This window comes from Carya illinoinensis, chromosome 4 (assembly GCF_018687715.1).
Source record: "Carya illinoinensis cultivar Pawnee chromosome 4, C.illinoinensisPawnee_v1, whole genome shotgun sequence".
In the NCBI taxonomy this organism is placed as follows: Eukaryota; Viridiplantae; Streptophyta; class Magnoliopsida; order Fagales; family Juglandaceae; genus Carya; species Carya illinoinensis.
The window spans coordinates 32,492,567-32,507,456 of NC_056755.1; the positions used below are offsets into that span (position 1 = coordinate 32,492,567).

General features: G+C 39.8%; 1 protein-coding gene across 1 annotated transcript; it reads left to right on the forward strand.

The window, feature by feature from the left end:
• The first annotated feature begins 1,094 nt into the window (after window positions 1–1,094).
• On the forward strand, window positions 1,095–4,725 carry LOC122306423. The gene is made up of 2 exons (XM_043118850.1): window positions 1,095–3,922; window positions 4,089–4,725. The coding sequence occupies exons 1-2, from the start codon at window positions 1,095–1,097 to the stop codon at window positions 4,723–4,725; spliced, it is 3,465 nt and encodes a 1,154-aa protein (XP_042974784.1).
• The last annotated feature ends 10,165 nt before the right edge of the window (window positions 4,726–14,890 follow it).

Below are 14,890 nucleotides of genomic sequence, written 5' to 3' on the forward strand. Positions count from 1 at the left end.
AGAAGGATAGTAACGGAAAGGGTAGTGGAGCTGAGTCCGTTACGGAACCGGTGGGGGAGAAAAATCCGGATCTCGAAGGGGCCAATATTTCTAGAAATAAAGGATCTTCATCTGTCCCGACGATTACGCCATCTGCGTTGAATGAGGAGGTTGCTATTTTGGAGTCATCAGTGGATGTAGGAGGCTTAAATAAGGAAGTGTCTGAAACGGTGGTCTTAGATGTCGTTCAAAGGAATCACTTGGAGGATGGGCTTATGGATGTTCCGGTGTTGGAGGCCTCTCACATGTTTATGGGCTTGGATTCTGGCCCATCGGGTAACATAGTTCCTAAACCTGTTGGTGGGTCTGGCTCCCGAAGCAGTGTTCAAAGGAGTAAGGGGCAGCGAGTCGGTTCTAGGGCACTGCGGAAGATTCAAACCGAGGCTTATGAAGGCAGGTTGGTGACTGGGGTTGCGGAAACTTCTGTCCTTCAGTCGGAAGGGCTTCTCGGTTCAAATCATGGAAGGAAAAGGAAGGGTATTTCGATTGTGGAAGCTGAAGCTAAAAGAGGTAAATTTTCTTCCCCTTCCTCTGTTTCGGTGGAGTTGGTTAATGAGAGAACGGCGGAGGCTGATGATCAGCCCCGCCGGGTCCAATGAAGATTTTATCTTGGAATCTCCGTGGGCTTGGGAACCCACGGAGTATTCGTTCTTTACGTGATTTAATCACGTGTGAAGGTCCCGATATTCTGTTTTTGCAAGAAACGAAAGTATCATCACGTAGACTGGATTTCTGTAAGTTGAGGTTGGGTTTTTGGTTTTGTTTGGGTGTAGACTGTGTGGGTCGAAGTGGAGGTTTGGCTCTCTTTTGGAAGGATAACATTCATCTGAAGATTGTTAGTTATTCTAGAAACCATATTCATGCATCTATTAAAAACTGTGATGGAGTGGAATGGTTGTTGACAGGGGTGTATGGTCACCCCGAGAGTGGGCAGCAGTCTGAGTTTTGGAGGCTTTTGAAATTTATGGGCCGTGGGGTTAATTTACCATGGCTTGTTTTTGGAGATTTTAGATCATTCTGAAAAATTGGGTGGAACCATAAGGAGTGAATCACAGATGACGGAGTTCCGAGCAGTTTTATCGGACTGCCACCTGAGAGATTTGGGTTATGAAGGGGCCCCTTTTACTTGGAGTAACCGTAGGGGAGAGGAGGGTTTAGTGAAGGAAAGGTTAGATAGATTCCTTGCCAACTCTTGGTGGTGTGAAATTTATCTAAATCTTCGAGTTTCACATGGTGTTGCAGCTTATTCTGATCACATCCCGTTATGGTTGGATACTGAAGGGGCTTTGTTTAGAAGGAGGAACAGGAGGCTGTTTAGATTTGAGGCTATGTGGGTGGGAGAAAAGGAATGTTCTTCGATTATTGAGAGGGCTTGGTGTCAGAGAAATGGTTCTATCTCTTTGGATCAGATTATGGGAAGGATTTCTCGCTGTGCTATTGAGTTAGGTCGATGGAACAAGACTTCTTTTGGCCATGTGCAGAAGAATTTAGCTAATGCAAAACGGAAGTTGCAATGTTTAGAAGCGAATGACTCGGGATCACTTTCTCTAGAGGAACATAAGCAAGCTTGCCTTGAGGTTCAAAAATGGCTTGAAAGGGATGAATTAATGTGGAAGCAAAGATCTCGAGTAAAGTGGCTTAGAGAAGGGGATTGTAATTCTCGGTATTTTCATTCTAAGGCTTCTACTAGAAGAAGAAAGAACAGTATTATGCAGTTGCAAGATGAATCTGGTTGTTGGCAAAAAGGGGATCAGATGGATGCTTTAATTACTGAATACTTTCAGAATCTGTTCACTGCTGCCGATTGGGTGGATATGGGGGATATTCTTTCGGGTGTTGAGGCTAGAGTCACAGCTGAGATGAACGAGGACCTGCTAAAACCTTATGTTGCTGAGGAGGTTGAGTTAGCTTTAAAACAGATGCATCCCTCTAAGGCCCCTGGGCCTAATGGTATGTCCCCTCTTTTCTTTCAGAAATATTGGGGTGTGATAGGTAATTCTATCACCACTGCTTTACTTTCAGCTTTGAATTCTGGCATGTTTCCTAAAGGTTTAAACCATACTTTCATTACTTTAATTCCAAAGAAAGTTTCTCCTTCAAAGGTAGCAGATTTTCGCCCTATTAGCCTGTGTAATGTGCTATATAAGATTCTCTCTAAAGTTATTGCAAATAGACTTAAGAGGATTTTGCCGGATGTCATCTCTGATTCTCAAAGTGCATTTGTTCCTGGTAGACAGATTTCTGATAATGTTCTTATTGCATATGAGTTACTACATTTTCTTCGTACTAAGCGAAAGGGTCGGAAGGGGTTTATGTCTCTCAAACTTGATATGAGTAAAGCATACGATAGGGTGGAATGGATGTTTCTAGAAAAGATTATGGAGTCCCTTGGCTTTGATAAGAAACTGATTTCTTTAGTTATGCTCTGTGTTAGAACAGTTTCTTTTTCTGTTTTAGTCAATGGAAATCCTAAAGGCCCTATTATTCCTTCTAGGGGTCTTAGGCAAGGGGATCCGTTATCACCTTATTTGTTTCTCTTGTGCACGGAAGGTCTTATTTCATTGCTGAAAAGGAATGTGGGTCGAGAAGGGGTGGATGGGATAAGGATTTGTAGAGGTGCTCCTAGAATTAATCACTTGCTGTTTGCGGATGATAGTGTCTTTTTTTGTAAAGCTGATGTGAGTACAAATATGAAGATCCAATGTTTGTTGAGTAAGTATGAGAGAGCTTCGGGCCAATGTATCAATAAGGAAAAAACTTCTATGGTCTTTAGCAAAAATGTGAAAGATGACCTGAAAAGAGATATTATGCAGTTGTGGGGTGGTAGTTTTACACAGCAATATGAGAAGTATTTAGGGCTGCCACCAATGGTAGGGCGGTCAAAAAAACAAGCTTTTTCTGATATAAAAAAGAGAGTGTGGCAGAAGTTACAGGCATGGAAGGGGAATTTGTTATCTCAAGGGGGTAGGGAAGTGCTTATAAAAGCTGTTGCTATGTCTATCCCTACTTATGCCATGAGTTGTTTTTTGTTTCCTAAAACGTTGTGTCATGAGCTAGAGATGATGATGGCAAAATTTTGGTGGGGTGATCAATCTCAGGAAAACAAAATACATTGGTGTAGTTGGGAGAAGTTGTGTGTTTCAAAATTCCAAGGAAGGATGGGTTTTCGGGATCTACATCTTTTTAATTTAGCTCTTTTGGCAAAACAAGGGTGGAGGCTTTTAAGAAATGAGGATTCTCTTCTTTACAAAGTTTATAAAGCCAAGTACTTTCCGAGTTCAAGCTTGTTTGAAGCCAAAGCGGGTGCTAATTCATCTTATGTTTGGAAAGGAATTTTGGAAGCGCTTGATTGTTTGAGAAAAGGGTGTAGGTGGCGTGTGGGGAATGGGCAAACTATTCGTATCTTTAAGGATCCATGGTTACCGGAAGGTGTAAGTGTTTCAGCTTTGATTGAGGTTGATGAGAACCTAAAAGTTAATTCTTTGATAGATGCAAATACAGGTTGGTGGAATGTTCATATGATGAGAGCTCTATTCAATCCAAATCTCATTCAACAGATTTTAAAACTACATATTTCTGTAAATTCTGAAGACTCTTTGTATTGGAGTCATGAAAAGAATGGTAGTTTTTCTGTAAAGAGTGCATATCGATTTATTCAACAGCATCACCATCTTTTATATGGGCAGTCTTCTAGTGGCAGTTCTGAAGCTGTGTTTTGGAAGTCTTTATGGCATCTGAAACTCCCAAAAAAGATGAAGATTTTTGCATGGAGGGCATGCCAGGAGAAGCTTCCAACCTATCTGAATCTGAAGAAGAGACATGTTTTGGATGATGCAACCTGTGTACTGTGTAATCAAGGTATGGAAGATGCTGCACATGCTCTGTATTATTGTTCGGAAGTAAGAAATGTGTGGGGGGTTTTTTGTACTCAAATGGATAACTTGCAATCTGAGTTGTCCCTTTTGGGATCTGGCACATTTGGCCCGAGATAGAGGGTTTGATGTTTTGCTGGCCAGATTTGTGGCTATAACGTGGGGAATTTGGTATAGAAGGAATAAACAGCTTTATGAGAATATTTCTATGCCTTTTAATGTGACTGTCAATAATGCACTTGCTTTAGAAAAAGAATATGAACAGGTGCACCTGTTTGATGCTTCGAATCCGAAGATTAGCAAGGTGGTAAGATGGCATCCTCCTCCATCTGATTTTCTGAAATTGAACATTGATGGGGCCACTTTTCCTGAACTTTCTGTAGCTGGGGTTGGAGTGGTCTTGAGGAATCATAAGGGGGAGGTTATTGTTGCTTGTTCAAAGGTAGAGAAAGAGGTCTCCTCTGCTGAGTTCATTGAGGCAGTTGCACTCCTTAGAGGTTTACAGTTGTGTGTTCAATGGGGTATACCAAAGCTTATGCTTGAAACGGACTGTTTGATTTTGGTTAATGCCTTGAATGGAAATTCTGAATGTTTAACAGATTTTGCTTTTATTCTTCAAGACATACGAAGACTAATGGCGGCATTTCAAGAAGTTAAAGTGGTACATGTCAACCATTTAGGCAATCAGGTGGCTCATCTTCTAGCAAGACATGCTTGGTTGATTGATGATATTTGTATGTGGTGGGACTTTTGTCCTTCTTTTGTTAGTCAAGCTATATGGCTTGATCAACTTGATATTTGTAAGGATCTTTGAGTTTAATGAATGGAATGTCTGATTATCAAAAAAAAAAAAAAACAATGACTAATCTTAATATGAACCACCATAAAACTGACCAAAACATTATTGAAACCTTCTTGGTAACTTGCCCACTTATATCTACTTCCATAAGCCAGTATCTACACGACTAGTTTCTTCAATTGCACATCCCCATTAAATCTCAAGGCAGGCCATACTACTCAAATCTTCAATCCTCCAAAATTATTCCACAACACTCTTGGATCCTAAAGCCATATTACCTTCTAAATCTATTTATGGTATCCACCGTTAATGCCTAAATTCCAACCTCCAAGATTTCATCATACACCACACATGGTGACCTAAAAAACACTCTTCAAACTAAATAATAATGTCTACAATTCTTCCGACTAGACACTTAGTCTCTAAGACACAATATAGCTCCCAAATTTAAATTCCTAAGTGAACTCAAGTCACGATTAATTCCTGAGAATAATCACAACAATCATTGCCTACCATTATTCTATTGAGTAACCCACTTCAACTGTACACTTCGATCATCTTACCAAAAACTCACAGCCAAAACCAATAATCATCCAACATACAAGTGATCGACTGCTACCATTTCCATCATCTAGACTTATATCCTCAAATCAACAAAAATCATTCTTGAATCTACTCAACTTATATCCTTAAATATGCCAAAATCCATTCCTAAAAGTCGGCCGAACATACAGCCTCAAACCCAAAAATACTAAAATACCGACACTCAAATTAACATACTCATTTAATACCAACACATAAACTACCATCTCCAACACCCCGGATGGACCTATATTTTTAGTATCGACAAAATTATTTCCTAACCTACACCACCTTAGTCTTGAAACCTAAACAGAATCATTTCCTAAAATTTACCAACCCTATAACCCCCAACTCGAGAATAAGCATCTTCTAAACCATAATTTTCCAAAACTTTTTAAAAAAAACAACCCTCTTCATGAGTCAGCAAAAACATTACCTTCGAGTCTCATAGAGAAAATCTCTTCTTGAAAATCTACACATCGATTACCTAAATTAGATGAATTGATGTCTTAATGGCTGTAGACAAATTAACTCACAAAATGTCATCAATTTGCTTTAGGCAAAAATCTTAAAGTTCCAATTTAATCGACTCCTCAAATGCTCGTTAAACCTACCATCTCAGGTTCCATAAACTCATTCCGCAAATCCTATAGCATTTTAACTTTAGATTCTTTGCGCTCTTATTAGTTGTTACCTCAGTTCATTCACGGCTCATGCCTCCGTCCTTATGGATTCAACTAAACCACGACATTTCCCTGCCCAAGCTTAAATCAGAAAATAGCCATCTAACCCAAGTACGTGCACTCTATCTAGGACCATCATTGCACTCTAAAAGGTTTGAAACCTCTATCTACGAAAAGGAATACTATAACTTCAACATAATAATAACCATATTTGAACTAGAGCAATACACCTAAACCTCAGAAAATACGCTCCTCGAAAATTTCCATATCAAAAACTTAACTCTGATCACCCTTATGGTAATGGTTACAGAGTAATCAAACTCTAGGATAGATCGAGTTAGCATACCAAATCCGCGTATCTAAAACTCAAGTCTTACTATAAAGCAGTTCATCAAGCCATTCTAAAACCTTTGATCATCTAAAGATCATTCTCTAAAATCCACAAGATTGAAGACCTTAGATCCGATAATAAAACAATTGCCTCCCAAAACTTTCAAAATCTAAAACATTAATTGATAACAAATCATTTCCTAGAGTCCACAAAACCTTAAACCTTAAATGAAATTCTCATCAATTTATTCCTGATGTTAGTTGAACTTACAATCTCCTACTCTAAAGACTCATTGCATAAATTCTACAAAACCTAAGATCTCAATCATTTTAGGCGACGTAAAGCTAATTCCCCCTCCTATTATGACATGAGTTCCTACTCTACAAAGATCGCCTAAACCATATCATTCCCTTCAAGTCTCGATATTATAACAGCAAGCCACATCGATAAAAATTTCAGCCTACTACGCTAAATATTCATACCTAACAGTATTGTCGATCGTACCATCTTCCTGCCATAACACAACCATTGACCCCATTTAAATATCTAATAAAACAAACAACATAAAACCAAAACCAAAACCACATAACAAGAAAATAAAATATACTAGCATGCAATAACATAACTAAATAAATAAATACAAACAAGCTAGCTCAAATAAATTCAAATCAAATAAAACATGTCAAATAGCAAACTTTAAATAAAATAGATTTCAAATCACAACTTTAAAAACTTTCTAGTACTACACCTACAGGGACATGTGGTTTTACCCAGAGCTAAACCTCTCTAATACCATCTGTGATGCCCCCAAATCCCACGTACAAACACGTAGAAATCGAGACATCGAGATGATGATAACACAGGTCACCACCCTATTGCCAAGTGCCAAGTGTGTGTACATGCAACAAGTGTACAATAAAAACACGCAGCGGATAATAAAAGTCTTATAACTAAGTACCATAATTTTTGTTTAATACAAACCCGATTAAAACATACATAATAAAATATTACAAGCCTCTAATATTGTTTGAAACCACAATACAAGCCATAAAAACCGATAGAGATAATTTTAAACATCAAAGACTTCAAGTCAAAACTCCAGCAGAGTTGCCTCCTCAGGCTCAGCCTCCTCCTCTTCCTCGACATCTGCATCAAAATCCTCGGTACCAAAATGGTGACGCAGGTAAGTAAAGATCCAAATGCCACAAGATAAAAACATATTAAACTCAACAATATGCATGAAGGAATGCCAAATGCACATATTTCGTAAATCCACATTTCTCCACACACGCCAAAATCCCATTTTGGCCCAAAACATATCCTTTAAACAAATCCTTGCCATTATCCCAAATAATGGCCCAAATCAAGAAAACCACCATTTTCCTAGAAAATGGATCACAAAACCTCAATTAGAACCTAGCCATTTTCCCAAAAAATGGCCCGTATCCAATATCCAAAACCCGTTCCAATTTATTGCATGCATCATGATCTCCCCTAGGGATCATTCGCACACTCTGGCTCCTGTGTCACACCGCAGGTAACGACTACGCATGTGACACCTAAACAAGCGATGCCCAGTCTCGCGCCCAGCGCGTACCTGGACCAGGCCATCCTCTAGTCCCCACTAGCCTAGGAACTACGGAGTCGACACGACAGCGTTACCGTATCGTGCAATCTGGTCGTCGCCCAAAGACAACCCAGGGGATGTCACTCAGTATTATCCACTCCCGAGTGACCAGAGGAGCTCTACTGAGATAATACCCCATCCCGACTTGGGGTCGCGATACACACACACCCGAAAATCCATTTACACAAATAAAACCAGTTTTTCTCAATTTAATAAATGCACATGAATGCACTATGCAATGCACATCTCAAGGCACAATCCATCCAATAAATAACAAAATCAACAATAACAAACAACTCCATGCTCAATCCATCCGACCCCCGACTCCTCGGACTCAGTCCAAAATTAACCAACTAGTCAATGAATTTATTGTAAAAGTAATAATATATTTAAATCTAAAATAGAGTTTGGAAAATACTTATAGTGCTTTAAAGGTAAATTTCTAGAAGATCAAACACCAACTCTAACTCCCAAATTAGCTTGAAAATAAATTACTAAAAATACAATTTTTTTTGGGACTAAAATGGGTTTAAAAAACAAAGGAGTTTAAAGGTGGAATTTTTCGATTTAAATGACAGATTCTTCTGAAACGAAACTTGAAAATGATGATTGGAAATATAGTTACATGGCAAGGGAAGACAATGGCCAAGAACACACGCACGGCTTGCTCAAAATTAGGGCACGAAAGTAAGTCTATTAAACACAACTACGACCTAAAATTACTAGAGGAAAAAGAGGAAAAAACGAGCAAGAAATTGAAGCCAAAAATAGAGTATAATTTCGGTACAAATCAAAGCATATTTTCGGCACAAAACAGAGTATTAATGCACCCTAAAATCACAATGGTTAACCCACAATCTTGCACTCAAAAAACCTAAGAAAAAGAAAGAAACTAAGCATGGAAGTGTGGCTAAAAACAAAGCATTGACTCACAGATTTACTAGAACAAAAATGGACAAAGGATTTCGGCTCAAAGGTTGAAGAAGATGCAAAAAATTCCTAGGGAAGAAGAAGATCAACTAGCCCAACAAGAGGGGAAGAAAAGAAGATAAAACCGAAAGAAATGAAGAGAAGAAGGAAGGAGAAGCAGCAGCAGCTGGACGGAAATGAAGAGGAAGAAAAGAAGGAGGTGGACGGCGCTGGAGGAGAAGGAAAAGAAGAAGAAGAAGAAGAAGAAACCCTAAGGCACTAAAACAACGCCGTTTTGGGTAAGTTGAGGGGCTGGGCTTGTGGGTCACCAGCTGGGCTAGGTAATGGCTGGGTTTGGGTCCAAAAATATAGGAAAAAGAGAAATAAAAGAGTCCAACCCAAAATACAAAGAACCAAGAAATAAAAAGGTGCAATAAAAATAATTTACACAACCTAAAATCAAAACGATAATTAATATTAAGAAAGCTCCACAAAATAAATATTACAACCAAATAAATCCAATTTGTTGAGGAAAAAATGAGCGTATTGGCATATTCTTGTGAAAACTTGTGTAAAATAGTGTTGTAACAAGTGTTGTTGCGGAAAGGCTTGAAGCGTGCTTGAAGTGTTCCCGTTATTGGTCAAAACACGTGACTTCGCTCGACCCTCGCTCAACAGGGCGCTCGAGCGAACTTAGGCAGATTGCACCGCTCGACATGCAGCTCAAGCGAACTCAAGCAGATTGCACCGCTCGACCATTGCTTGACACTGAGCTCGAGCGAACCCAGGCAGAGTCAACTGCTCGACCCTCGCTTGACACTGAGCTCGAGCGAACCCAGGCAGAGTGTGTCGCTCAACACTCACTCGAGCCAATGTTCCAGATCTCTTACGATGTAGGGTTTTGAAGCTCCTCATTTGATTGGAACTATAAAATAGAACCGCTTAACCTCTGTTCTATGGGTGGAGAATCAGAGCAAAAACCCTAAGGGCCTCCAAGAACTTCTTAAAGCAACCTCTCCTCTACTTGGTTGATTCTCTCTTGGATAAATACTTCTCCACCACAATACACTCAAAATCAACTCTTACATGAGTCCATTGAAGTGGACATTTTTGTTGGCCGGAAGAGTCCAGAGCTGCTGTTGATGCAGAGATTTAGAGGTTCTCGTAGGAAGCTATAGGAAGGTCGGAGTTCCAACACTACATGCGTGTAGAGATCGAGTGGGTCACTAATGGTGTTGCAAGCCCAGTTTAGCTACTACAAAGGTTTTGTGAGTGTCTCTAAATTGGTTGTAACAAACTAAAATTTCTATAGTGGATTTGAGGTGATGTCTTACACCCAGAGTGGTTTTAGATTTTGAAGATGTTCTTCAAATGAGTTTCCACTCCGTGATCAAGATCATGTGTTGATTATGTGTGCTATTTGATTTATTTATTAACTATTTGTTTGACTAATTTTCAAAAGGCCATAAAAATTAGATTACACCTATTCACCCCCCTCTAGGTGTAGTGTTGTGTAGAACCACTGCGTTTTCAATTGGTATTAGAGTAGGTTCACTCCTGTGATCCTGCAGTAGTGGTTTAAATGGATAGGTCTCAATCACTCACATCTCCACCATTTTTTTATGGAAGCAACTATGCATATTGGAAAGTTCGAACGAGAGCTTTCCTTAAGTTTGTGGATGAACGAGTGTGGGCTTCCGTAACAAAGGGATGGAAACAACCGGTTGTAGTCATTGAGGGAGTCCAAACCCCTAAGAGTGTGGAAAATTACTCTAGGGATGAAGTCAACGAGTGTAGTTGGAATAGCAAAGGCCTGAATGCGATATTCATGACTGTGTTCCAGGAGGAGTTCAAGAGAATCTCCATGTGTGAAAATTGCAAAGAGGCATGGGACATTCTTGAGGTTACCCATGAAGGTACCAAGGCTGTAAAGAATTCTAAACTTCAAATGCTGACCACCAACTTTGAAGAACTTAGGATGAAGGATGATGAAACTTTTGATGGCATCTATGGCAAACTTAATGATATTGTCAATTCTCGTTTTAATTTAGGGGATAGAATTCCTGAGGATAGAATTGTGAGAAAAGTCCTTAGATCTCTTCCTGAGAGGTTTCATCCCAAAGTGACTACGATAGAAGAAAGTAAAGACTTGGACAACATGAGGATTGAAGAGTTGGTGGGTTCTTTACAAACCTATGAATATACTCTTCCTATGGATAAGAAAAACAAGTCCATAGCCCTCAATGCTGTTAGAGAGGAGTCTGGTGAATCTTCTGATGAACTTGCAATGAGTGACAAGGAGATAGCATTTTATGCTAAAAAATTCAGGAAAATGTTTGCCCAGAAAAACCCAAGATAGGAGAAGAGAAGGTTCAAAGGTTTCAATGGAGGTTCTAGTTCAGAAAACCAAGAAGGGAGGTATAAGCGAGAAACTAGAGTTGTCAAGGACAATATTCAGTGCCATGAATGTCATGGTTTTGGTCACATTCGATTTGAGTGTGCAAATTACAAAAAGGCCAAAGAGAAAGCTAATGCTGCTTCCTTGACTGATAGTGAGTTTGAGTCAAGTGACTCACAAGAGAGTTCTCCCAGGAAGAAAAATCTCAACTACATGGCTTTCACTTCCTCTGTTGTAGGGAAAAGTCATAGCAGTGAATCTATGGTTGAAATTGAGAGTGTTTCTGAAAATGAATCCGGGGATGAAGATGACTTGCAGGAAATCTATGAGAAGTTGTATAAGGAATGTGTGAAATTGAGGAAACTCAATAAAGTACATAGTGAGGAAATAAATTTATGCAAAAGAGAAAATGAAGGACTTCAAGGTAAACTAAGAGAAGCCATTGGTCTAACAGATGAGTTACAAAAGAGGGATGTGACTTTGGAAGATAAAGTGACAACTCATGAAAATGAGCTAACTTTGTTAAATACTAAGTTGCAGAAATTCTCCATTGGGACAAACCAGCTTGAAAAACTCCTAATTTTAGGAAAGTCCTCTAGTGATAAGAGTGGTTTAGGCTATTTTGAAGAGAATCCTGATGCTTCTTCAAGCTCAAAAGCCTTCTGTAAAAATGTGAAAACCACAGTGTTTGTTCCTGAAATGACTGAGAAAAGGAAGGCTCATCCATCTGAAAAGGGTAAGAAGTCTTTGCGAGTGCAAAAGTCTATTCCTCCTCCCAAAAGACAAGGAACTCGCAACATGAGCCCCATATGTCATCACTGTGGGAAGCTAGGTCATATTAGACCAAACTGTTTTAAATTAATGAGTCACTTTGTGCATGCTCCTGCATTCGTTAACAATAGAACTGCTTATCCTTCTGGAAGGGGTAAGAATTACATGAATGACCCCAAGAATGTCTCAACCTTCTTGAGACAAAGAGTTCACAAAGCAAGCCCCGTGTGTCATCATTGTGATAAGATTGGTCACATCCGACCAAACTATTTTGAGCTTAGGAGGCACACCAAGAGAATTGGAAAGCCCTTCTTAAGAAAATGGATACCAAGGTGGATCATCCAAAAGGGAAAGACGCAAGCCACACATGGTTTTGGTGCTGTAGACTGACAGGTATGCATTACATGCATTACATGCATTTTTGTTTTATTTTGTTGTTGATTTTTTTTGTTAGTTGTCTAGTTTCTTTGTCGTTGTTTGCTGCTCGTACTTGCACTCCATGATTGCACTATATAATAGTGGGGTTGTTAATTCTAAAATCTAGGTGCATGTGTCTTTTGAGATTTGTATCATATACCTATGTTTTACAAAGGTTTGAAACATGAGTATTTCTTGTAATCTGTGACTGGCATCACACACTTCACTCCAAACACAGTCAATTGACATTTCACCACTTGTGAGTTTATTGGGGAGGCAATCAAAGGTGGTAGGAAGCTCTACCTATATACAGAATTGACCACGGGCTAGATGACCTCATCATGGTTCGCTTGTGCAAAGATATGGTATATCAAAAGGAAAAGAAAAAAGTGATGTGCTATAAATTAAAAAAAAAATGTGAAAAACAGAATAAGTTTTCTGTTTTCTTGATCATACTGAAACAAGTATTTAAATAGAAAGATTCAGGTCCTAGCAGCATTGGGTTTGACTTTCTATGTCTTGAATGAGCTTCCCAAGCACTTATGGTTTCATGTTCAGCCCAACCCCGCTCACGCTTTACGGTTAAAATTTCTTGATTGAACAAGGACGCTTTAAACACGCACGTCTACATTACTTGTGATACTTTGTTTTTACCTACGTGTTTTATAGGAATATGATGCTCCTTTACATTTGATATATACTCTTGGTGTGAAAATTGACATTCCCAGTATTTGTCCAAGTCATGTGAGTGTTGTGTGCTTCAAAACTGGGCAAAATATGCTTTTTTGGTGGTCTCGCTCGACCCTCGCTCAACTCCACTCGAGTGAAAACCGCTCGACAGCCGCTCGAGGGTTTTAAGTTCGCTCGAGCGAACGCCTGTTATAAAAACCCAGCGCCGCTCGAGCACAGTGCACTGTTTTCCAATTTTTCCCCTCCGGTGCGTTTTTCTTCCTCTTTTCTCGAAATCAATCAATTTCCACTTGTTTTTTCCTTCCAAAATCATCTCCAAATCAAGGAAAAGCCCATTCTCTTTTGTTTTTTCATGATTTGTTGAATTCATTTTGGGTATTTCTGTGTGTTTTGCATATGGGTTTTGGATTGGGGTATTTGAGATGTTTCTTTGAAAGTTTTCCATTCTTTTGGTTTATTGAAGCTCTTGTAGAGTCTTTGTGGGGTATTTGAGTGTATTAAGGAGGTTTTGGAATCTCCCATGGGTTGTTGCCCGAGGTTCTCGCTTGGTTGCACTCCAAGTGTTTGGTAAAATGCCTCAATGAAGTTTGTTTTCTCTTTTTCATCATGCATTGGCATAGCATTGTTCCCATACCTATTTCATGACTATCCTAGGTTTGGGACATTGTTTGACTAAGATTGCATTTGGTTTGAAGGTGTTTTAGTTTAGAAGCGGCATGGGTCATGCATATGGGTTGGCCTTGGCTTGCAAATGAGTTGGCATTGGCTTGCAAATGGCTTGGCATTGTCATTGCATATGAGTCATGCACATGGGTTGGCATTGGCATGCATATGGGTCATACATATGAGTTGGCATTGGCATGCATATGGGTCACTTTGGACTAGGCATGTATCATTAATTTGAAAAATGAAGAGTGACATGGGCATGCACCGAGTCTTGCATAGTCGGTTGGCTTTGTTGTGTCAGCATGATTGGCATGCATTCATCAGTCTTAGCCTTGTCTAATGGTGTTGACTCTGTCTACAGCCAAAACCATGTCTTGAGGTGTTTGTCCTCGCCACAACCCCCCTGCACCCGCTCAAGCCCACTTCTATAGTGCACGAGCTCAGGAGTTATATTTTCAGAACTTCTCTCATCGTACTCCCATAGTCGAGCGTGAAGTGGCTTTAGGTGAGCTTACCGAGACTATCATTCCTCGCATTTTTGAGTCTCGCCAGTGGCAAGCATTGACCACTAGTCATCCCACTCCTTCTGTGGAGTTGGTTAGGGAGTTTTACTCCAATATTCATTATGTGTCTGTTGATGACTCGTTTGAGGTCAGTCTCTGGAACGTTGTTTTTCGAGTAACTCCAGGCATGATAGCAAATCTGCTAAATGCCCCTCGTGTGTCCTATCCCGTGTTTCCCTATACACAGAAATCTTCTCCTAGTCCATAATTCATTGCTGGTTGTCTTTGTGGTCAACCTAGTAGTCGGGAAGGGACGACCCCTATTTCGACTGCTCGTTTTACACCTGATCACCTCATACTCAGTAGGATTGTTCTCACTACTTTAGATCCTACTGGTCATAATAGTGATGTGGGTCTTGATCGTGCCACTTCACTATATGCCTTGATCAATGGTGTCTCCATTGATCTGGGAAGTCTTCTATGTCGGGTTATTCTTGAGGCGTATCAGTCCTCCAAATCATGAACTGGTTTGCCCTTACCGTGTCTAATCACCCGATTAGCCATCTCCCAGTCTGTTGCTTTACTTCCTCAGGAGCCTAGAAT